Source organism: Eubalaena glacialis, chromosome 2 (genome assembly GCF_028564815.1).
Source record: "Eubalaena glacialis isolate mEubGla1 chromosome 2, mEubGla1.1.hap2.+ XY, whole genome shotgun sequence".
NCBI classification, from domain to species: domain Eukaryota; kingdom Metazoa; phylum Chordata; class Mammalia; order Artiodactyla; family Balaenidae; genus Eubalaena; species Eubalaena glacialis.
The window spans coordinates 61,135,708-61,160,036 of NC_083717.1; the positions used below are offsets into that span (position 1 = coordinate 61,135,708).

Sequence of the window (24,329 nt, forward strand, 5' to 3'; positions counted from 1 at the left end):
GGGAATTAATTCAAGGGCTGGCATGTGATTTTGCTGGCAATTTGTCTTGAACAAATGAAATGAAATGTGAAATTTGTCTTGAACCTTGGTAAGTAGGAGTTTTTGATGCTGTTGATACTGAACTTTTCCACTCTGCCTATCATTCTTCAGGATAACCCACCCAGAGGTTCCATATAGTAGTGGAGCCTCATCATCCACAAATAATCCAGAATTTGTTGAGGATCTCTCCCAAGGTCAGTTGCTTCAGAATGAGTCTTCAAATACAGCAGAAGGCAATGAACAGAGGCACGAAGATGAGGTAAGCTGAAGCATCTCCTCCTGTTACTGGTCTCTGAGGCTTCTGAAGAAGCAGTCAGCAAGGGAGTTGATCGAGGTGTTCATCCTCTGGCCTCCTTACATTCTGCAGAATATTCTGTTTAATATTTCTTGTTTCACATAGAACCATATTAATGGTTTTAATGATACAGAGACAAGTAGACTCTTCTTTTTCCCCTGCCTAGAAAATTTATACCTGCATCAGATTAGATGCTCAACAAATGCTTACTGAATGAGTTGCATGATTTAATTAAATAAGTAATTAGGGCTTCCCTGGTGGTGCAGTGGTTAAGAATCCGCCTGCCAATGCAGGCGACATGGGTTCGAGCCCTGCTCTGGGAAGATCCCACATGCTGCAACTAAGCCCGTGAGCCACGGGCTATCTAACTACTGAGTCTGTGCTCTAGAGCCTGCGAGCCACAACTACTGAGCCCGCGCGCCTAGAGCCCGTGCTCCGCAACGAGAGAAGCCACCACAATGAGAAGCCCGTGCACCGCAATAAAGAGTAGCCCCCGCTTGCCGCAACTAGAGAAAGCCCACATGCAGCAGTGAAGACCCAACACAGCCAAAAATAAATAAATAAAATAAATAAATTTATTTTTTTTAAAAAAATGTAATTAATGAGGAGTCCGCATGCCCTTACTCAAGACCACACTCTGCTCACCAAACCCTGCAGCATGGAGTCATATGTGCCCAAAGGGTTCACACGACTTACCAAGTCATTCATTGTCCCATAGGGGGCATCTTTTTCTAATTCACACAGAGGTTCTGTATGGACCTGGGCCATCATTCCCTTGTTGGACTTCCAGTGTTCCTCACAAATGACTGATTACATTGTCTATGTTTTAAGATACTCTTTTTTTTTTTTAGCTATGAAAGAGTACCATCATTGACTTTTGTCTTTGTTCTTATTTTGAAAGAGCTGATTCTTTTTATGTTGGCATTCTTAAAGATTATGAAGAATGCCTAAAGCTTCTTAAACATCTTAAATCCTTAGTAGCTTTAATGTTAAATGTTACTAGGTTTACAAAACAAAAACAAAAAAGAAAAATAAAAAAACTGATACCAAGTACACCATTTGCCCAATGCTGAATTACTGTACCATTTTATATATATTTGGAGGAGTGCAGTATGGTAATTAATATTTAGATATTTTTGTCCCATTTGGCTTATCGTTCTCTTCTCTGAAATAAAAATGCTTGTATCCATAAAACTTTATTAACTGATAGGCTATGTGTATTTGTAAAATTATGAAGCAAAAGTACCTTGCATCCTGTTTAAAAGGACAAAGAAAAAGGCTGTGGTAAAACAATAGTGGTACTTCAGTCCTTTAAACTTTTTGGGGGGCGATTTTGTCTTTTGATTTAACTAATAACATATAAAGACCTCTGCCTTTATAAAATAAACATCTTAAATAAACCAGCAAGCCAAAGAACTAGTATTCATTTTGGATATATTATAGTTGCTGAAATTTTTCTAAGTCTTAGATATTAATTTTAAAATCTATAGTGCTATCTGCTGTGGGAAATAAACTGGTCTTTGAATGATATCAATGAGAAACACCCTTCATGCATGATTTTAATCCTAGTACTACAACTTGTCTCTTCTTTTGCCCAGTGCATGTGACAGCATCTTGTTCTGATCTACTGTAGCAATGTCTGCTTCCCTGGCACAGTGCTGTGTATGTGCTGCATTTCTCATTTAGAATATTCCCCTGTCAGGAGTCAGGATTTGTTAAGTGCATATGAAGGCCAGAGCTTATGTGATCATGGTACCCCTTATTCTTATCTGTTGGGATTAGCACTAAAATAGCCCCTTAGTGTAACAGTGTGTAGCATGGTACATAAAAAGGTCTGCAGGTGAACCATCTGGAGTCCCTTCTTGAAAACTGCATTGCAGCCATTTGTACCTAGAACAGGTTTGGAGAGCTTTGAATATCCAGGGCCTTAATGGTAGCAAAATGCAATTATTAATCCTCTTTTGTTTGTTGGTGTTGATTATTGTGTTATTTGGGGAAATTTTTGTTGTTGTAATTTGGTTTGGGGTTTTTATTTTTTCTTGTTTTGTAGCAAAGAAGTAAACGAGGAGGTTGGTCCAAAGGAAGAAAGAGGAAGAAACCTCTTCGAGACAGCAATGCACCCAAATCCCCCCTTACAGGATATGTTCGGTTCATGAACGAGCGTCGAGAACAGCTTCGAGCAAAAAGACCAGAAGTCCCATTTCCAGAAATTACAAGGATGTTAGGCAATGAATGGAGTAAACTTCCTCCGGAGGAAAAACAGGTAATTGTTCCTATTCCTGATCCTTTGCTTGGTTTTGATTATATCTCAAAAATAACTTTTGTCAGAAAAGCAAAGAGAATGGACTGTTGATTCTTCAATTTTGTCATGGGCCTAGGAGACCAGAATAGCAGGGTCCTTCATAGCTCTTTTCTCCACAGTGGTTTTTATACTCTTTCAGGGTCTGCTGCAGGGACGTGAGCAGGAGGGACTCTAGGATCCCCCGCGAACCAAAGCAGCTCCACTTTTATTTGCTTTATATGCTGAGAGTTCATATAAGATTTTTGTAAAAAGTAGTTCAATATTAAGAAATCTATCAGCATGGTTTATTCTACCGAGTTAAATGAAAAGTCATGAGTTAAATGAGAAAAGGTCTTTTGATAAAATTCTGATGTTCACATAAGAATTTTGTTTAAGAAAAAGATTTTACTGCTTTAATAAACTTTTTAAACTGGAGTTCTGGCAAATTTAACCTACTATGAAAAATAAAGCAAGAACTATTTGAATTCTCTTTCCTCCAAGACAGAAACTAACCCTATTGCCAAACTGAAACAAATCCATTTGTTAGATTTGAGAGGAATTAAGGACAAGTTAGCCATGAACTGGTTGAAATGCCACAAAAGTGGTGTGATGGTAGGGATTGTCAGAGGGGTTAAAAGTTCCCAGCATTTTCAGTATCTGATATATATCTATATTTCTTTTATGTCTTATACTCTTTAAAAAGGATTCCAAACAAACTAAAACCAAATTGAAAAATACTCTTGGGAATTAACTGAATTCAAAAAATTTCAAAGAGATCAGATTGAGTTGCAACTTGAAGCTCTGTGTTTGTGGTAGAAAGCTAATAGAAAACAGAGTATATCATCCATTGTTTTAGCTCTAATGTATAAATGGATTATGAGCTGTACATAGTAGTTACTCTTTTCTCTTTAATTTTTTTATTTCAAAATTAATATACGCTCATTGTTTAAAATTTTTTCAGACAATACAGAAGTATATAAGGAAAAAAGCAAAAGTCATCTCCAGGGATAACCAACAGTGATAACTAACTAGTTAGGCAGGGCAAGGGTTTTCGTGTTTGTTTTTGTTCTTAAATTTTTATTTGAAAATAATTTTTCAAATGTACAAAAAGTTACAAACATAGAATAATAAAAAGAACACCCAAATACCCTGACCCAGATTGACCTATTACTAACACATTTTCTCTTTTTGCACATGCACTCATACTCTCCTGGGCAAGATTGGGCATGTGCTCTCTCTTTTCTCTCTCTCTCTGTCTCTCACACACACACACACACACACACACACACAATTTTTTTCTGAATTATTTGATATAAGTTACATACATCATAGCCCTTTACCCTTAAATATTTCAGTGTGAATTTCCTAAGAATAGACATGTTCTCTCACTTAACCACAGTTTAGTTAACAACCTCATAATTTTGTATTAACACAATACTTTTATCTAACTTACCATCTATATTCCAGTTTTGTCAGTTGACCTAACATCATTCCTCTGTAACATTTTCCCCCTCCAGTTCAGATTCCAGTGCAGGGGTCAGGCTCTGAGTTTAGTAGTCAAATCTCTAGATTCCTTTAATCCGGGATATTTCCACAGCCTTTCTTTGTCTTTTATGACATTGATATTTTTTTAGGAATACCGTCTCTCCCTCTTCCTCCCCCTCCTTTTTGTTTACTTTCAACAGAACATTCCTCATTTTATATTTGTCTGATGTTTCCTCATGATTAGATTGAGGTTATGCATTCTTGGTCAGAATACTGCATAGGTGGACGTTGGTCCTTCTCAGGGTATCGCATATGCAGGCACGCAATGTCTTTTATTCCTCATTGGTAATGTTAATTTTGCTCACTCACAGAAGTTTTTTACTCTCCCTTATAATTAATAAGTAGTCTGTGCAGAGACATTTTAAGGACATTCAAATAGTCTGTTCCATATCAAACTTTCCCCCTAGATTTAGCATTCATTAATAACTTTTGCCTGATCTAATATTTACCATGATGGTTGCAAAATGATGATTTTCCAACTCTAGCACTCCCTCCACATTTGCCAGTTGGCCTTCGGCATTCTAATCTAAGCAAGAGCCCTCTTCCTCCCTCCATTTATGTATCTGTTTGTTATTTATTTACGATTGGCATAGGCATATGAATTTCTTTTTTTCCCAATGGTTTATAAATTATTACTACACTTGAGCATTTTGATACTTAAATTGTCCCAGATTTGGCCATTTGACCCCTACATCTGGCTCTTGTGTAGGACAAGGCTTTTAACATAATTTCTAACTCTTGTTTGTGTTCATTTAGAAGAGTATTTTTATACTTTATTTCTTAAACCTAATGATGAGTGAAAAGTACAAGGCATTAAACAAAATTATCCTAGTAGATCAATGAACTTTGTTTAAATAATTAATAGCACAAAGCATGTAGATACAGGCTCTCTCATAGTAGCCCATTTTAGGTCCATAGGATGAGGTCATTCTTTTTTATGTTCCTTGTATCTCCACTCTTCTGGCTCTTAAAGGCCAATTGATGTATGAGATCATCTCCTCAGAATGGGTTGGGGATAAAGAAACAAAGTAATATTCCATCCTTTCCCCTGGGAAGATTAAGTGTGCCTATGTGGTGTTCAGTCTTGAGGACTCTAGGGCCATGTGTAGTTCTGTCTATAGGATTAGTAGAAGAACTATAATCTTGTGAATTTTTTATGAGAATGACCTCAATAGAACTTGTCTTCAATAAGTTAAGAAAGGCGATAGTCTAAAAAGTTAGAATCACCCATTTCTTTTATAACTGAGAGATTATATTTTATTCTATTCACATGACTTTTTTTTTTTTTAATTCTCAAAGCTTATCCCACTTGTACTTTTCTTTCCATGTGCTAATTATCCTTTGCTTTCTTCAAAGAGTTCATTGGTATTTTACCTCAGTAAGACCTATTTCTTGAAAAAAATTCCGTATTTCTTTCCCAGCGCTACCTTGATGAAGCAGACAGAGATAAGGAGCGTTACATGAAGGAACTGGAGCAGTATCAGAAGACTGAGGCCTACAAGGTTTTCAGTAGGAAAACCCAGGACCGTCAGAAAGGCAAATCTCATAGGCAAGGTATCAGAACCAGAACCAAATGTATTTGTAGTTTGTTTTGCATGATGGAGTGTCACAAAGCTGACTATTAGAGTGATAATACAAAAGGTATGTTTCTATCATTTCTCTATTGTACTACATTCACTTACAAGCATCATCTTGGAATTTTATTAAAATCACGTTGCTCTCATTTAGAAATTTCAATTGGGTTTCCATATCCAGTATCAACAATTTGGCTTGTGCTCCAAGACCCCTTTTAGTTGTCTGTGCTTTTTCTTCTATTTCCAATTTAGTCATTTCTCTACCTCTAAACAAATCTGTCTGCTACACTACATAACCACCTTGCTGTAACACCTCTAAGCCTTTCATGTGATCATTTCTCCCAGCTTCCAGTGATCAATCATCCTTTTAATTCACTCATTCATGTATGCGTGTATTCAAAAAATGTATTGAACACCTCCTATTACATATCAGGATCTCACCTAGGCATTAAGGATGTAAAAGTAAACAAGATACAGAAGATCCCCGTCTTCATGGATCTTTTGTTCATCACACTCTTAAAATATTGCTAAAAGTTCCCCTTCTTCAGGAAACACTGCCAAAGAAAGAAGCCCCGCTCATAATAGCCTGTCATTCCTGAGCTATTGCGTCTTCTCCACATTTGGGCATCTTGCCTGCTAAACTGTAATGTTGTGCAAACAGCCTTTGGCATGTATTTCCTGTCCACTCTCCCACCCTGTTCTCCTCAAAGGTAAGAACTGTGTCTGCTGTTTCTCTTGTGTCTAACTGCGTAACCCGTAAGATGGGATTCCCTTTAACTTGTGTTGACTGATTAATAAAGCTATCAGAGAAAATATGATATGTTTTGAGAGCCCACATATACCAGCAGTTTTTGTAGCTTAGCACAGTCATTTCCTTAGGTTTTGTTATTTTGTTTTGTTTTTCAGCTTAATGTTCTTATTCTATCATATTTTTAGATGCAGCCCGACAGGCCACTCATGATCATGAGGTAATTAACTTTCTGTCTACATAGCGTGTGTGTGTGTGTGTGTATGATATATGTATAATAATGATGCTGTTTGAAATGCTATTGGACTGTTTTTTAATGAATGGCAGAGTATTTCCTATCCTGTAATTAGGATTGGGTTAGTTGCCTTTAGCTCAAGGATTCTTAGCATATGGCAGACACTTATGTCATGAGTGTGTCCTTGAACTAAAGTCCCTAACTCTAGTCCTTTGTTATGGTCCAAGAATTTTATTGGCTTTAAATGCTGAAGATGGCTGGAATTTGGAGTGAGGTATAGAAATGAGGACCAACTAAAAGCTATAACTTGACCATAGTTTATCATCATCAGATACTATATTCTGACTCTCAAAAAGTTGTTATTTAGGGAATCCAGCACTTAGTTAAAATGAACTATTCAACTTACAGCATCTACAGACCACAAGTGACATTATCTTGATTACTATGCCTGCTTTCCTCACTGGCGCATATTTGTTTACTGGCCTTTTCCTCTCCATTTGGTTCAGTCTCAGCAATAGGATTTAGACCTGTGTTCCTATATAGGACTGAGGCCTGTGTGTGTTGGCTCTGCTGCATAGAGAGCTTTAAATATATATGTAGCCTATGATTAATATATGGTTCTAAGAAAATAAAATTTGTGGTAATTTCATGCATGAAAATGCTCAATGACTCCTCATTGCTTACCAAATCACATTCAAACTTAGCAATCAGGGTTTTCTGTAATTAAGCCCCAATTTCCCTTTCCAAATACCTTAACTCCCATATTTCCCGTATATATCTTATGTACTTAAAAACCTTTAATACTCACTGTCCTCCAAGTGCCCCATCCTTTTCTGCCTCATGCCTGTGCTCATATTCTTCCTTTCACGAGAATACTTTCTTTCCCTCACTCATTTTTTCTATTACCCTCTCCCATCGTCCAATTTTGCCTCTAAATTCTAGTCATCCATCAAACCCTATTTCAAGTTCCATTTCCTCCTTCAAGCTTTTCCTGTTTCCTCCAACTTCTTTTAAACCTCACAGCTCTCTATATTTCTCTTACGCATTTAGCTGATCTGGCTAAGGTGCCAAAGTTACTCAAGTGCTTCTGTTATTAACACGCTTGGATTATAATCTCTTTGAAGGCATGCATGGTCTAGTTCCATCTTGTACCCATCCCACCTAGCATGATGCCCTTGCATGGACGAGTTCTTCCATAAATACTTATTTGTTTCTATACAAAACCCATTTGTTGAAATAACAATGGATATTTACACAAAAAGAATTTTCTGATATACTCTTTTGCATGTATTGGGTTTTTTACTAAATCAAGGAAATCATTTCTTCAAAATAATAATGTATTTATCTTGGAGTTGTAGTTCTCATACCTAATTTGGTATTGGTGACCTTCAAAACATAGAGAAGACTTTTAGATTCACAAGTCAAATAGATTTATTACCATCCATGAATTATAAAGTGAGAAGCATAGTAAATGTTAGCATTTTATTCTTCATATAAATCCTATATCAATGTAGTTACATATGACATCTCTGTGTTTCAATTAGGATGAAATCTTTTTTTTTTTTTTTTGCTTGAGAAACTGTATGTACACTATATATTTTAAATCATAATTGAATAGTGTTGCAAGCTTTCCATATTGCCAGATACTTATATAATTATTTATTTCTCCTTCCTTTGTGTGCCCAACCCACCAATATCATGAAATTACCAAACTTCTTTTTTTCCCTATTAAGCATCCTTTATAGCTTCTCTATCCTTAATGGTTACAAAAGAGAGTATGGACAGTAATCTAAATTATTAGAGCTCACATTTTCTAGTCAATGACTGACTCTTTTCATCACTATGGATTTTGCTGGCCAAACCATATGTGGCATTTCTGCCTCTCATAAAGTTAATAGTTGCCATCAGAAAAGATTTAGTAGACTTAGTCATAGAAGCTGCTGCTACTGATTTGAGAAATGAAGGTTTTTTAAAATACATTATTAGTATGATATGAATTTCTATGATATATGAAAAGGAATAAGTCTCTGTGTGATTTCCGTGTTTCAGGATTAGACTCACGTGAAACACAGAAAAGGAGGGAGCCAGCAGTAATTTCTCAAATGTGTATACAGTAGGGTCTATAAATCTGTTGTATGCCCACATCAGGATAAAGCTCTCTTAGTAAGGTTGTTGACCCAATTAATATCCCCCACTTTATCAGTTTTTATTGAATAATATCTTACTAAACTAGGTAATTTCAAAAGAGTTGCAATAAAAACAAAACCTCTTTGACAATTGTTAAACGTAGTTACACATAACCTCTTATAGTATAATAAGAGTTAAGAAAAATAAGAAAGCACTACAAGTGGAAAACAAAAGGAGCCACAGAAGCCCCCATGGAAAGGAGGAACTGAATCAGACCTTAAAGATGACCCAGGTTTTGTGGGGCACTTCAGATATATTTATATTCATATATTTATATCTATATATATATGTAAAATGGCTTGAGCAGAGTTATAAGGAAGTTAATAAAAGAGCAAGTACCTTGCAAAGTGCCTAAAACATCAGTTTCTAAAAACATGCTTATTTCCCTTTACTTATCCTATTAGGAATAAAATGGCAAATGCCGTAAAATAGTCTTCGAGCTCACTTCAAAACTACTAAGACCTCAGAAATCCTCTCAACTGACCCCCTCATTTTGCCGGTGAGGAAAATGACTTGCCTGAGACAGGAAAGAACTTCCCAGAATCACTTATTGAATTAGTTAGAGGCAGAATTGTGACTGAAAGCCAGGCCTCTGTAGCCCCCTCTTATTTAGCACTCCTGGCAGCACCTGCCACATTATATGGAATAAACAGTGTTGCAAGTTAAAATGGGCCAGGTTGCCTGTGATGTCAGCAAAATTTGTTGCCACTTGAGACAGAAACGATTTGATTTGTGTGTATGTAGTAAAGAAATCTATTGTATTCCCTAATGGAACTTAGATTCCTAAGACATTGTTGCCAAGGCAGTTACTGGAGAGCATATTAGAGCCAAAGAAATGCTGACCTGAAAGCCACTCAAGCCATTCTGCATAGCAGTGGGGCACTTAAGCCTGGTACACAATATTAAGAGCATTCCCTAAGGTAAAGGGCACTTGAGAGAAGCATATCACTCTCTATGAAATTCTGGCCCTGAGCCTAGATCACAGCAAAATAGTTTCAGTTCAAAAGGCCTCTGTTCTCTTATCCTCCACTCAATATATAGAATGAAAACCAAAGTGAAGAGTATTCTTGCTCCTCTCAAATCAAAAGCCAGCCTGCTAGACCCAGGAGTCAGCTAGTGTTACTCTCAAGAAAGTGTCTAAATCTCATGTGAGGACTAAGATAGAAACAATAATTTTGTTTCTCCTTTAATTTATGGGAAATGACAAAATGACACTCAGCCTGAACAGATTAGACCCTTTCAATGAAGAGGTAATGAAATCCTTATGATTTTAATCCCTTGAGTGACCCTTGGAGCAGCTTAAGTATATCTGAGCCCCCAAGAGGATCCTGTCCAATGCCAAGTAATGTACTCAGTAAAGGAAGAGTGCTGATGGCTTTTATGCGACTCTTCAGTTAAGTAGAATTCTCTGTTGCCTTTCAGAGACTGAACAGTTTCATTTAATTGCTTTGGTGTTTCTTTTTTTGCACTCTAAGAATCTATACCAAAAGGCAGTGTGTTAATAAATGCACCTATGTGGTGCTGTCCTCTGCCCTTATGTAGTTAGCCTGGTTTGGTTTGGACTGCTCTGGCAGGGAAGAGAGCAGAATTACCCATCTGAGCAGAATCTAGGCCTTGGAGAGGGCTCTTGGTACCATGGTAATGGGAGCCAAGCATCCCCACCTACGCATCTGACTGGCAGATATTCAGACCTATGGCTAGGTAAACTGATCTCACAGAAGCCTGTGCAGTTAACTAAGAGACCGAACAAGATGAGACGATAAAATCATAAGACCTTATCCTAAGTCATGTATGGACTTATGCTTATATCTGTTATGTCTTGTATAGTAACAGAGTTAAAGAATATGGTAAGCCAGCAGAGTCGAGAGAAAGTCACTGAGAAATATGCCTAAGATACCTTCTGGAACCAGCTTTTCTTATCCATACATTAGTTCTCTTTGAAATCCACCAAGAGCTGGCTAGAGGTAGAGCTTTGCATGTTGAAACTGGGGCTTTCAATGGTAATTTTGTTGTTTGTTTTTAAATTGTTCTGGAAAACTTCACTTTCTTTCTTTAAGAGGTAAAAGATAGGGTAAAAATTAAGTGCTCTGAAAGTGTTTTCAGGTAAATACATTGTTTTTCAGACTTCCATCTTAGAAGTCTCTCTTGATCAGCTGCCATTGGCAGGCAGCTCACACAGCGCAGCCCCGACCCCTAAGGAGGCAGACACCAGTAAGAAAACAGGATCTTGGCTGTCAGAATTCCCTCATAGGCTGTTAAGTGCTTAACCTTTCTACTGGGCCCCAAATCATATTTGTGTTCAAAGATAAAAGACTAGTGGTGGCAAGAGTAGGAGAGATACATTCTGTCTGTGGCATTAAATGTGTTTCTATAGGAATGATTTCTAGATTTTTTAAACTGTTCTTTATGTTATAAATGTTTTGGAATCTTCAGATTTCACTAGCAATTTCTTCAGTACTCATTTCCTACTGTTCTCTTTACCATCTTATATTATGCAAGATTTTAAATACTGCCAAGACACTTATAATTTACGTTCTTAATGCTTTCAACTTCAAATTCATTGTAGAAACTGCAGCCAAAGCATTTTGAAATATTGACTTTATTCACAAGGATCATTGTGGAATATATTTTGCAGTGGTTTTGTGAGACTTTTATTTTTAATGGCTTATTGGTGAATTAATTTTAGGTTTATTATTCTTTTCTATCTAACATAATCCTTGGCATTCTCATACTAAGAGCCCAGTTATTTCTGGATTTTTGGTTTTGTTTGTTTGTTTTTCCTGTGTCCGAAGAAAGTCTAAAAGATCCCCAACTATAGGCTGCCCTTGTAAATAAGTAGAAGTAAAAGTAGAAATCCCAATGGAATACCATTATTATTGCTCATGGCTGGCAGATCTCTGCTTAAAATTCTTATTGTCCACTCTGCAAATTTAGATTGCATAATCCTATCTCAGAGAGCACTTTATGTGCATAACCAACAGAAGCAACAGAAAAAACACCTAGAAATTCTCTTTCTATATTCCTACCTCAACCACTTTCTCCACTGTATACTGTTCCCTATTCAAAGCACAGAGCTAAGAAATGGTTTCCAAAATCTCCATTAGGGAAGTTTATGTAGGTTTGTTTTGGTTTGTTTTAAGGTTTCTCATTGCACAGCAGTTGTCACCTGAGAGATCTGAATATTTGACCTGCTTGAGCTTTCTTGGTTCCAAAGAAAAGGTGAATACATTTTCCTCACAGCCTCACCTAGACTGATTCCTGCTCATCCTACTATTTCTTTAAGGAAAACATGACCATTGTGCCTTTAGGCACTACTGTTTAATTTAGCTTCTGTTTAAGAATTAACTATTTTGTTACTCTTGATTCACAGAAAGAAGCAGAGGTAAAGGAACGGTCTGTTTTTGACATCCCTATATTTACAGAGGAATTCCTGAACCACAGCAAAGGTGATTACCAAAGGATCATTTTGTGTTACTCAGGTCTATGACAGGGGATTTAGTTGTCGGGAGGAATTCATTGCTGAAAAGCAACGGTAGTGATGTTCCAGACCCTGGGACTGGTCTGGAAGAAGAAAACTGCTTCCATTTCACTCTCTATTAAAAGCAGCTACTCAGAGACCCGTGGAGGACAGCTGAGCCAGTGTTGTCAAAGCTGCTTTAGTCTCTGGATCAGAGGAAGTAAATATACATCACTAATTCAATTGCTTGCAGGCTCTTAGCCTAGAACCCTTTGTACAAATGAAAGCTTACATGGATGTCCAAAATATAAAATAAATACGAGCAAAGCTGACCCCACTGCAGTAAAGATGTGGACCCACAGCTGTGCTTGCCCAGTCTCCCAGGATCCCCCTGTGGAACCCCTCAGGCTTCTCATTGCACAGCTTTAAAAAATCAAACAAACAAACAAATACTGGGAATTACAGCTGTTCCTTGCAATCTTAAGTATAGAATATGACCAGCTTTAAGAATTAAAATAACTCTGGGGAGCCAGGCATTTTATTGCTGAAATTGCTATCTGGAAGGCCATAATGAGAATAGGGACATGAGGAGGGGGTAGCTAATTAGAGACAGCTAAGCAGGACTTCCTGTAAGAGTCATCGGGACTCCTCAGAGAGGCTGGTATTACCTGTGTTTTGTGGGGGTTTTGTCCTCAGCTCGGGAGGCAGAGCTCCGTCAGCTTCGAAAATCCAACATGGAGTTTGAGGAGAGGAACGCAGCCCTGCAAAAGCACGTGGAGAGCATGCGCACAGCGGTGGAGAAGCTGGAGGTGGACGTGATCCAGGAGCGGAGCCGCAACACCGTCTTACAGCAGCACCTGGAGACCCTGCGGCAGGTGTTGACAAGCAGCTTCGCCAGCATGCCCTTGCCTGGTAATGTCATCCCTAGCTGAGCCCTGTAAAGTGGCGGGGGCGGGGGGAGGTTCTGTTCATGTTGGTACTGGTGTGGTGAGGCTGAAGTCTCGCCTCCAGAGGAAAATCAGTAAACTCAGGGGTCTTTTCCTCAGAGGTTTTTGTGGGCCATGTAATAGAATCTCAGTATTGGTCAAAATCATCCAGAATTTCAGGCTCTCTGCTCAGTTAAATTTTTCTTCAGTTGTATTTTCATGCAGTCTACTTTCTGTTAAGCTTAATTTGATATTCTGAACAGTGGAAACTGAGTAATATTAAAGTCCTGAGTGGAGCACTTTTCTTTTTTTTTTTTAAATTGTGGTGTAATTGACATATAACATTGTGTTAGTTTCAGGTGTACAACGTAATGATTTGCTATCTGTATACACTGTGAAATGATCACCACAAGTCTAGTACCATGCATCACCATACAGAGTTACCAAAAAAATTTTTTCTTGTGGTGAGAACTTTTAAGATACACTTTCTTGGCAACTGTCAAACATGTAGTACAATATTATTGACTACAGTCACCATGCTGTACATTACATCCCCATGACTTATTTTATAACTCGAAGTTTTTATTTCTTGATCCCCTCCCCCAACTCACCCATCCCCCCAGAGCATTTTTCTGATGTATATTTGCTTGCTTTGTAATATTGTCTTAATGGGAAGGAAAAGGAAAACAAATACTAGTATTTCTTATATACTCTTTCATTTTGAAAATAGTCACAGCAGAGCTGGGAGAGTCTTTAACCTTTTGTTCTATGCAACTACTCCTATATACTGCACAGCAATTATATAGCCCATCTGTTTATTTAGAGTATGTGGATTAATTTCATTTCTTTGAGGTCTAAAAGTCTCTCCTCTGAAAGTAAAATCTTCTCTATGGAGCAGACCACATTAGAGTCAAGTTTCTTTCGCTGTGGAATCACTGATCTGTGTTATGGTTGAACTGAATGGGAGGATTTTCTTACTTTCTCTTCTTATCTCACTTCAGGAAGTGGAGAGACACCTACAGTGGACACTATCGACTCCTATATGAACAGACTGCACAGTATTATTTTAGCTAATCCCCAAGACAATGAAAACTTCATAGCTACAGTTCGAGAAGTTGTGAACAGGCTTGATCGTTAGGGAGTGGTGAGTGCTCACTGACATGATTCGTACGTGCCAGCGTGTCATCAAAAATAAGATGGCACTAGACTTTATCAATACTACTAAAACCCTGGAATTACATTGAATAAGTGAGTTGGAGACTTGATTAAGATTCCTGTTGCATGGTTGCTAAATGTAGTAAGTAGTGTTGGAAAACTGAATCAAGATAGTTTTTCCTCATGCATGCCTCCACATGGCTTAATGGAAAGAGCGTGATTTTTGTGGTTGGACCTCAGTTCTAGCTTTGTCACTTATTAGCTGTATTCTCAGGTATTAGTTTCCCAAAGGGCTTTGAAGGGTGAGTGAGAAATTTAGAGAAAATAACCCCCCAAACAACACATAGAACAAAATAAATATCACTTAATTGTTAAGCTTCCTTTCCCCTGTAAATTTAATGATAATTTACAATAGTCAGTGAGACATTGTATGTGTACAAGCCTCTATAAGTAAGAAGCTTTTCATTTATCACTCAATATCAGAGTAACTGTAGTATGTTAAATGTTAATGTGGACTAACCTTACAGTGAAACAGTTAATGCCTTGATTAAATATATTAAAAAATAAATAAACTCTCAATAAGTAGAGAGGAAAGAGAAAATAAGCTTTTTAAAAACATATTCAACAAATGACTAGTAGTATGTGTTGCATCCTTTTAGAATAGAAAAAGGTACATTTCCCAAAGGAATCTGCTTATATAAACTTTTTGGTACTAATGGTCAATCATCAGGTATCATTTCTTAAATGGAACTGATATTTGTTCACTCAAATTCCTGTAGAGATAGGGTACCCTTTAGTATGTCATTCCACAAAATTGACAGCCCTTTGGTCTGTCAATTAAATTGTTCCATACCTGCAGACATATAAACTGTGTGGAAATCTTGGGGTTGGACCATACAATGAGTGGCCATATATGAATACTAAAACAAGAATGGGTAGCAGGATATGCTCCTTAGAATGGCTGGTCATGGGCTTGGATCCTTATTTATTTGTCTTGCAGGTACATGAGCACACTCATATGCATACTCATATTCTAACATGGTCTGGACCTTGAGCAACATGTGCAAGAATAAATAAAACCCATGATTCTTTATCTAATGAGGCCACATCTGCCAGCATAGACAAAAGCAGTAGTCTTTATCCTTCTTGTCCAAGCCCTCGAATAGTAACTGTACAAGGCAATTTATTATACTTTAGCCTCAGCCGTGCTCTGATGGGGAAAGGATTACTGTCCTTCTAGTGAGTAGCCAGATGGAAAGGACCATACTTCTAAGAGATGGCTGGACTCCCTGCAGAATAAAGAAATGGCATTACTGCTGCTGTTTGTGAAGGGAACAGCTTGTAAATCTAGGCTTGGGATTTTTAGGAGCTTATCATCCTTCTCATTTTCACACAGTGTTTTCAATTAGCACTCTTGTAGGCTTGAAAAGAGAGAGCTGGGAGAAACAGTGTGGAGGATTGTGAAAGAACACAGTAATTGATAACGTGGTGTCTCCTCACATAGGTATAGGGCAGTTATTGCAAGTTTTGAGCCAAAAATGGTTTTCCATTTTGAGCATTTGGCCAGTAAGACTCTCCTAAAGCTTTATCTATCTTAAGGATATAAACTGTAGTATCTGCTTTCCGAGGTGTCTTTGAAAACCTAGAATGTGATGATTTTTCTTGATTTTAACCTACAAATATTTTGCCCTTGAAAGAAACAGTACCTGAAAATGTGAACCGTTTTATTACCGCAGATTCTTACAATCTAGCCGTGTAAACATAACTAAGAATGGATAGTTCTCCATACCCTCTGAAACTGTCAAATGAAACAATTATAAACACTGTGATTAACACTAGCTTGGCCTCATTATACAAATATGTACAGACAGCTAGGCCTGATGTCCCCAGCATTCAAGGTGCAGTTAATTACTCTGACATGAGCTTGGCAAAGGTTTCTTCCATTGTCAGGACCCAGTGAGTGAAAGGAAGCTAATGGTCTACAGCTTTAGAGGAGCATATTAGAGCTGGAAGGGGTGTTTAGAAATCCCATCATTTTGCATATGAAGAAACTGAGTCCCAAAGAGGCAGAATCTCTTGCCTGAAAATACCTGAGTAGGTGGGTGCAGAATCCAGAACTAGAACACATGTATCTAAACTCAGTGGGGTTTCTAAAACGTTGATACAAGGAGGTAGGGATGGGTGTAAGGGGAAAGCACTAAAAAAAATCTTAGAATGAGAGCATTAAGATAAATGGGAGGTAATTAGGAAAAAATTACAATCCAGCAATTATAATGTTATAAAATTTTGGTCAGCCATTTTATAATTATTTTTATAGTTATATAATGGAAGAATTACCCCAGCTGTCATCTTTCTTTGTGGCTAACTTGTACTTAGAAAAAGTGGAGCTGGGAGGAAGTCATGGGGGTGATTTCATATTGACAGATGACTACTGTATATAAACTATCAAAAGCCATATGTTGCTTGATTTCAGTTGAACCAAGTGATAAATATTTGCCTTTTTGAGGATTGGAAAAAAAAAATATATGTGATTGCATTTTTATCAATGTAAAAATGTATTCATCTTATGCACACAGTACATCCCTATCCATGCAGAGGGCCTTAGATTTATACTTGAAGAAAATTGGTTTTGAATGACCAGGACTAAAGTAAAGTACGAATTTTTCATCATCAGATTTGTCCCTGATACTTGCTTTTCTGTGTTCGGCTGGCAATTTTCCAACCTCCCCATTGTGGCTGAGCTGGAGCAGGGCCACATTTTTCATTGAAATGTTGTCTAAAATGCCTCAGTGAGGTTGGTTGCTTGCAGCTTTATGAGCTCTTTAGTTTACATACACCCTGCTACTCACCGTAACCCTTTTTTTTTTTGGCCACGTAGCACTGGGTGTTTATTCTGCATAATAATAATAATAAACGACACTGTGAGCATTTACACATGCCGGCACATCCTAAGTATGTTACGTGTGCTGGCTCATTGACTCCTTGCCACAACTCCATGAAGTTTTTCTTTTTTCCATTTAATTTAATTTTATTTTTTTATTAATTTTTACTGGAGTACAGTTGCTTTACAATGTTGTGTTAGTTTCTGCTGTACAGCAAAGTGAATCAGCCATAGTATACACATATCCCCTCTTTTTTGGATTTCCTTCCCATTTAGGTCACCACAGAGCACTGAGTAGAGCTCCCTGTGCTCTACAGTCGTTCTCATTAGTCATCTATTTTATACATAGTATCAAGAGTGTATATACGTCGATCCCAATCTCCCAGTTCCTCCCACCCCCCCTCCCCCTTGGTTTCCATATGTTTGTTCTCTACGTCTGTGTCTCTATTTCTGCTTTGTAAATAAGAACATCTATACCATTTTTCTAAGTTCCACGTACCTTAACCCTTTTGAAAATAGAGCAAAGCATTATTTTAACCCATAGCCCTAACCCTTTCTGATCTGTGCTTACGTTTTGGTATCCTTTTTTTTTTTTTCTCCCAATTCGACAGGTCTTAAAGCTCCAAGATGTTCTGTAAGTGGTTTTACTTGTTTGGAATGAGAAGCCATCCATGGAAATTTGAATTGAGTGGAGGCAGAGAGGGAGTACAGATTACTCTGCTTGTGAAGGAACTGTCAGTTGAGTTAAATGCCTTCACCCCGGGAAGCCATATGAGGGAGCAACAGAAGGAACATGTATGTGAACTTCCTATGGAATCGTCCTTGTGAAGCTTTGACCGTGTACAGCCACTCTCCCAAGGCTTCAGTTTCCTGTCATTTCTATTTCTGTTGAAGTGGGTCTGCATGTATTCTGCTGACCAGGCGCCCCTGAGACTGGCATCTTCTGCAGCAGAATGGACGCCTTCTTATTGTTCTGCTTCATTCAGACTGGACTCTTTTATCAGTGGCTCTGTGGTTTTATCAGTGGTTTTCCTACCTAGCTGTCACTTTTTTTAATGCTTTTGGGGGGTATTTTTTTTATTTCCTTCACCCCCACCAAGCTAGACATCTCCATTTTCTGACCTCTTGGCTTTGTTGCTCAGCAGGGTTCTAAAGGAGAGTTTCTCTCATTGGACAGGCCCAGTCTTCTCCCATCATTGTCCTGCTGTGACTCCAAAGAAAGGAGCTTCTTGTTGACAGTGTCCTGTGGAGTGAGGCTGTGTTTCGTACCCCACACAGCGCTCAGTGGGTGCCAGCCCTCGTGGAGGCTTTGTGGTTGCTGCCCTGAAGGAGAATGCTCTTTCCTTCCTCCTTGGTACTGCCTGCTGTTTTCTGAGCATTGCCTGCACATACCCTGCGTCCCAGCCCCAGCAAGGCTCTTCTGTTCCCATCTGTTGGCAGTGACTTGTGAAATATTTTTGCTGAGGAAAAGGTCATTGGTAAACAGGACAGAACGAGAAAAGTAGTTTCTCATTTGGTATTGAAAAAAATCCTAAAGTTTATCACAAGTGAAAACAGAGGGAATCCCTGTCTGCTTGAGGTGTACCGATTCATGGATATGGATGGGTGGAAATGCCATTCAGAATAGCCTCCAGCTGATGGAGAAGGACACGGGGGAATTCTCATGTCCTTTGTCTTCCTTCTCTAATCATAACTGCAGAGTCTCTGTCAAAAGGACAGGCTTCCCTTCCTTCTCCCTGCTTAATTAGTAAGTGATTTTTTTTTTTTTTTTTAAACACCAAAAGGGAAGAAGGGTTTCTGTTTCTCACCTCAGGGTTTGGTTTTGTTGTGTTGTGTTTGGATGCTCTGGAGCACAAGGCTGATGGTTGCAGCTGAGATCTTTGGAGCCAAAGCAGGGCATGCTGAGCCCATTGTCTAGGCACCACCTCCACTGAAGGCGGGTGGAAGTGTGGCCCCCTCACAATATGCTCACAGGCCAGGGTGCAAGCCAGAAACCCCCGTCATGTTGCTGCATCATCCTGTCTTCTCAGCATCTCCTCCCCTGATTTCTTTCTTAACCCAAAGGAAATAAAACAACAACAAAAAACCTTTTTGAAAATTCTGACACGAACACACATCAAATTTCCATGTACCGAAGCCCATATATCACCACTTGGCAGGCTTTTAGAATAAGAGCCCATCATTATCTATCGCTGTAAACCTAGCCAACTCACCTGCTCTTCTCTATTTTCCTGTTTTCCTGCTCTCACCTGCCATTCCTGTCACTTCTCTCAGACTCCCTGCCTGCTAAGTCCAAGCTGGAATGCACTGTCTGTCTGTGGCAGGACACCCAAGCCAGTTCTGGAAGTTTGTGTCTGCCTTCTGCCAAATACTTTCTCTCCTTTCTTCCTCCTACTCTCTGTTTCTCCTTTGTGTCAGTTTTGCACAGCGTTCTTAGCAGTGCCGTAGACCAGGAAAGGCTGTAAGCTGGTCCAAAGATCATCATTCTCCTGAGTCTAGCTAGGATACCTGACATTGACTTGAGACATCTGCATATTCAGGAAAGCACGAGATCTTGAGAAAGCCTACAGTCTGAAATCATTTTCACAAAATAACAGCCTGCTTTTGATATGCTGGCTGGCCCTCCTAGCAGCTACACACCTGACTCACTGGTGGCTGGGATCCAGCTGCCACAAAACAAGCAGGTTCTGTGAAGCAGGTCTGCGTCACCTCCTCTCTCCTCTTTGCCCAGCCAGGAGGTAGTAAATGAGGTCACAGGCTAACATGATACCTAATTTACATTTCCCAGTAAACTTGTAGATGTTATTGCACTTACATGTTCTTCTCAAGAAATAAGTTGTTGCCTATTCAGTGTTACAGATTTCTTTCTTTTTATTGAAACACAAGGAGCAGCTGAGGAAAATGAGACAAAGTGTTTTATTTCTGACAAAATAAAATTTTAGAAAAAAATTTGTGTACATGTGTTTGAAACTGTTGAAATGCCAAGTTTTCTGTACAAGTGTTTTTGTAATTAAACTTTTAGATTTTGTTTGTTTGTTTTTTAAGAAGTCGATATGCTTGCTTGACATTTGCCTCATTAAAACTTTTCTGTGTTGAATCCACCCGATTCAATTTTACCTGCATTGCCTTTTCATCTTAAAGACTTTGTCAACTCTACATTAATCATCAAGTCTGTTATGCTTTGAAAGCAGTAACACATTCATTTTACTAATTGCTTATTCAAAATGTGTCTTAGCCTGTTTGAGAATTCAGCTTTTTTTTTTTTTTTTTTAATAAGATATCTTTTTTTTTTTTAATTTTTTTTTTTATTTATTTATTTATGGCTGTGTTGGATCTTCGTTTCTGTGCGAGGGCTTTCTCTAGTTGTGGCAAGTGGGGGCCACTCTTCATCGCGGTGCGCGGGCCTCTCACTATCGCGGCCTCCCTTGTTGCGGAGCACAGGCTCCAGACGCGCAGGCTCAGTAATTATGGCTCACGGGCCCAGCCGCTCCGCAGCTTGTGGGATCTTCCCAGACAAGGGTTCGAACCCGTGTCCCCTGCATTGGCAGGCGGATTCTCAACCACTGTGCCACCAGGGAAGCCCTCAGCTCTCTTAATGTATGTTATAAGAATACAATGAGTTATAATTCATTTTAATGTAGCGGTAGTATTCTGGAGGCAACTTGAAAGAAGTCTGATGTTCCTAAAGTCAGTGACTTCAGTCCCCTTGATAGGAGACTTTTGACTTCCTTTTGACTGAAGAGATAAATTGTCCTTAAATGCTTGCTTTTAAAAATAACCACTACTTCACCAATCGAAATCATTTTTAAAGGAAATTTGTCACCTACTTCCACCATGCTTTTAAAATCCTAGGGGTGAGCTCACCTGGCTTCCAAACCCTGCAGCTCTCCAAGTAGCTAGTTGTGTGGCATTGGGTGAGACTTGCTTTGTTCCAGCTCCAGTTTTCTCATCTGACATGCCTCAGCTCTCTTACACTTGTTAGAAAGATAGAATCAGGTAACAGAATCGACCATGCTTTGGAGGATATGAAGACTCTGTTACATGAATGCGAAGAATTATTGAGGTAACTCAGTTAGGATCAGGCTTGACTACATTTAACAGAAACTCAAATCAGCAAAAGCTTGAATAAGAAACTTATCTCTCTCACTGAAAAGTATTCCAAAGGTAGGCAGTCCAAGACCAATATAGAGGCTCCTGTCTGCACCACAATATGGTTCCTTTCTCAAGGTCACCTCATGGTCCAAAATAGCCACTTGACCGTCAGCCATCATTTGAAATTCCTGGCAGCATAAAGAAAAGAAAAAACGGGCAAGGACAAAATGGGCAAACTCAGCTGAGTCAGCACCCTTTAAAGAGCCTTCCTGGAAGCCACACTCAACTTCCAGAACATAATCACATGACAACAGCTAGCTATATGGAAGGCAGAGGAATGTCATCTTTCCTTGGACATTACTGCCCCCAATAATATACAGGTTTTAGTCAGTAAGGAAGGAGAAAATATATACAGAGTACGCAGCTAAGTTAATTTCATGACTCACATGTGTGACTCCATGCACACACTAAGGCCAGCCCTGCTATATTAATAAACAAGATGCATCATCCTGCCTTTGCCTCTTGGCCATCGAGAATGACCACGTAATTCCTTGGCACCTTTTTCCCCCTTAAACAGTCAGAAAGCTGACAACTTGAGTTAGTTAGCATTTCCTGTTCCCACCTTAGCTCCTCCCTTACCCTCAACACTGGTGGCCAGTCTTGTTTGGTAAAAGTCAACATAAACAGGTGGCAATATCTCCCCCAGTTGTTTTTCCCTTTCTCTAACTGCTCAGCATCTGCTGGATTAAAACAACAACAGGATAATCTTTCCCTGAGGGTGGGGAAATTGAAGTATTGCTTGGCGGAAAAGCTCATAGCTACTTCCTGCCCTCTAAATTTCCTGCCTTGGAACTGAGGGTTCCAAGGGCCTTTTCTTTGTTTTATTTATTTGCCTTTTGATACATAGCCTGTGCTCAGAAATATATTTTATAATATCTATAGAAATAAACACTAGCTCATACACCAACTCACAAAAAAGATGAGGATCAAGAGTTACAAAGGTCAACTGAAAAATGTTAATGTACTTCCTCTCACCCAGAAGCCATTTCAGTTTAGTTTTCATGGGAATGTGGTCTATAGGGAGAAACTTCTGCCAGAAACATAAATGTAAGCTCTGTTAGCCTAGAAAAATGCAGGAAGGAGAAGGAGCCATGAGATAGGGATGGCATTGGGAAATTAAGAGCAGGGTCAATGCAAATTGTCCAGATAGAAGAATTTTTGTAAACCACCTACAACACTGGGTTGGTAAGAAGATGCCTTAGATGTTTAGATAAGAATATAGAAGACAGTGGGTATAGAAGTAGTCTTTTGTCTTGAGTCTCAAACACCACCTGACACTTGGGAGCCAGTTCTTTATAATCAGCTGCTGTGTTCTCCATTGCATGTCAGTTCACTATTTGGGACCACAAGAGTATTTATAAAACATGTTTCTGCCCTTGGCGTGACAGTCTAGTGGGAAAGACAGACATCTGCATCAATTGTTCTAACACAGGGCAGCTTGTATTGAGTTTTAATAGTGGTAAATAATTTTTGAAGAGTGAAAGAATTGCTTGAATCTCATCTGACAAGAGCTGGTTTTTCCATAATTGCCAGAGAGTTTGCATGGGGAGCACATCTGAGTCTTGGGGGACCAGCATCTTAACTAATAAGGACTTTGTCTGAAATGTAAATGAAATATAAAAGTCTAGACTGATGACTATCGGAGTCTTTCTAGTAGAAGTTGAGGTAACTGGAAGGTAAGAGTAGTTGGATTATTGTAATTTAGACAATACTTTTTCAAAGTATGGTTTTGACTCATTAAGGGGACATTAAATCAATAAGTTGGTCAAAAACATTTTTTAATTAAATTGAAGAGAAACGATCAGAATGCATTACATATAGTAAGGGTAAATATTATTTTGTGAAAACTTGTTTCCACTTCAGAACAGACACATGTGATGGGTTACAATGTGAAATGTGCTTCTTACTATAGGGTCACAATAAAGATAATCAATGACTGTTTCACTACCTCTGAAATTGGATTGAACTGCTGGGTTCAAGTTTGGGCTCTGTGGTTTTCTACTTGTGTGACCTTAGGTAAATTGCTTAAACCACTCTGTGGCTCAGCCTGTAACACAGGGATATTTATAGTGTCTATTGTGTAGAATTTTTATGTGGATTAGTTAATCCATGTAAGATATTTAGTACCTGTCACAGAATAGACACCTAAGTAAATATTAGCTACTATAATTTATGAAAGACTCAAGGGGAAAGAACAATTAGATACATACTATAGGCCAAGCACTTTGCTCTGCTTTTTATATAAATTATATATATCATTTAATTTGTACTACAACCTTATAGAGTAGGACTATTACACCCATTATCCAGTACGTAAATTAAGACTCAAAGCTGATAAGCACCTTGCAGGTTATACAACTGGGAAAAGGCAAAGAAGAGATTTATACCCAGATCGTTCTGACTCCAAATTCCACTGTAACGGTCCTGTCTTAGAGATACTTAAGGAGACTGACAGGAGTTCCAAGCAGCGGCACAGTATGGGGGTTCTGAGAACCAGAATTTGACCTAGTCATTCAGTGGTATTTGTTGAATGCCTTTCTTGTGTTAGGAGCTATCCTAGGTCCCTGTCCCCATGGAGTTTATATCCTGCTGGGGGAAAAGAGACTATAAACAAGTAACCTAACAGACTCATGTCAGCTAGTTGCCTAGAGGAGATGAAATGACACAAACTAACTAGGGTAGAGGAAAAGCCTCCCTGAAAAAGTAATGTTTAGAGAGAGATCAGATTGATGTGAAGGAGCCAGCCCTGTGAGGACTGGGAATAGAAAAGCCAAAGTCCTGAGGCAGGAATGAACTCTTTGGGTTCAAGGAAAAAAAAAAAAAACTAGTGAGGCTGGAGCAGAGTAAATGAGAG

At 38.7% G+C, this 24,329-nt stretch overlaps 1 protein-coding gene across 1 annotated transcript in view; it reads left to right on the top strand.

The window, feature by feature from the left end:
• The window catches only part of HMG20A (high mobility group 20A), a 71,468-nt gene extending 51,084 nt beyond the window's left edge, over positions 1-20,384 (top strand). Inside the window, exons 3-10 of the mRNA XM_061181884.1 lie at positions 151-298; positions 2,385-2,597; positions 5,582-5,714; positions 6,671-6,702; positions 12,275-12,350; positions 13,058-13,273; positions 14,289-14,431; positions 17,935-20,384. Coding sequence (XP_061037867.1) covers positions 151-298; positions 2,385-2,597; positions 5,582-5,714; positions 6,671-6,702; positions 12,275-12,350; positions 13,058-13,273; positions 14,289-14,425 — 955 coding nt within the window. The 3' untranslated portion in view covers positions 14,426-14,431; positions 17,935-20,384. The remainder of the gene's footprint in view (positions 1-150; positions 299-2,384; positions 2,598-5,581; positions 5,715-6,670; positions 6,703-12,274; positions 12,351-13,057; positions 13,274-14,288; positions 14,432-17,934) is intronic.
• The last annotated feature ends 3,945 nt before the right edge of the window (positions 20,385-24,329 follow it).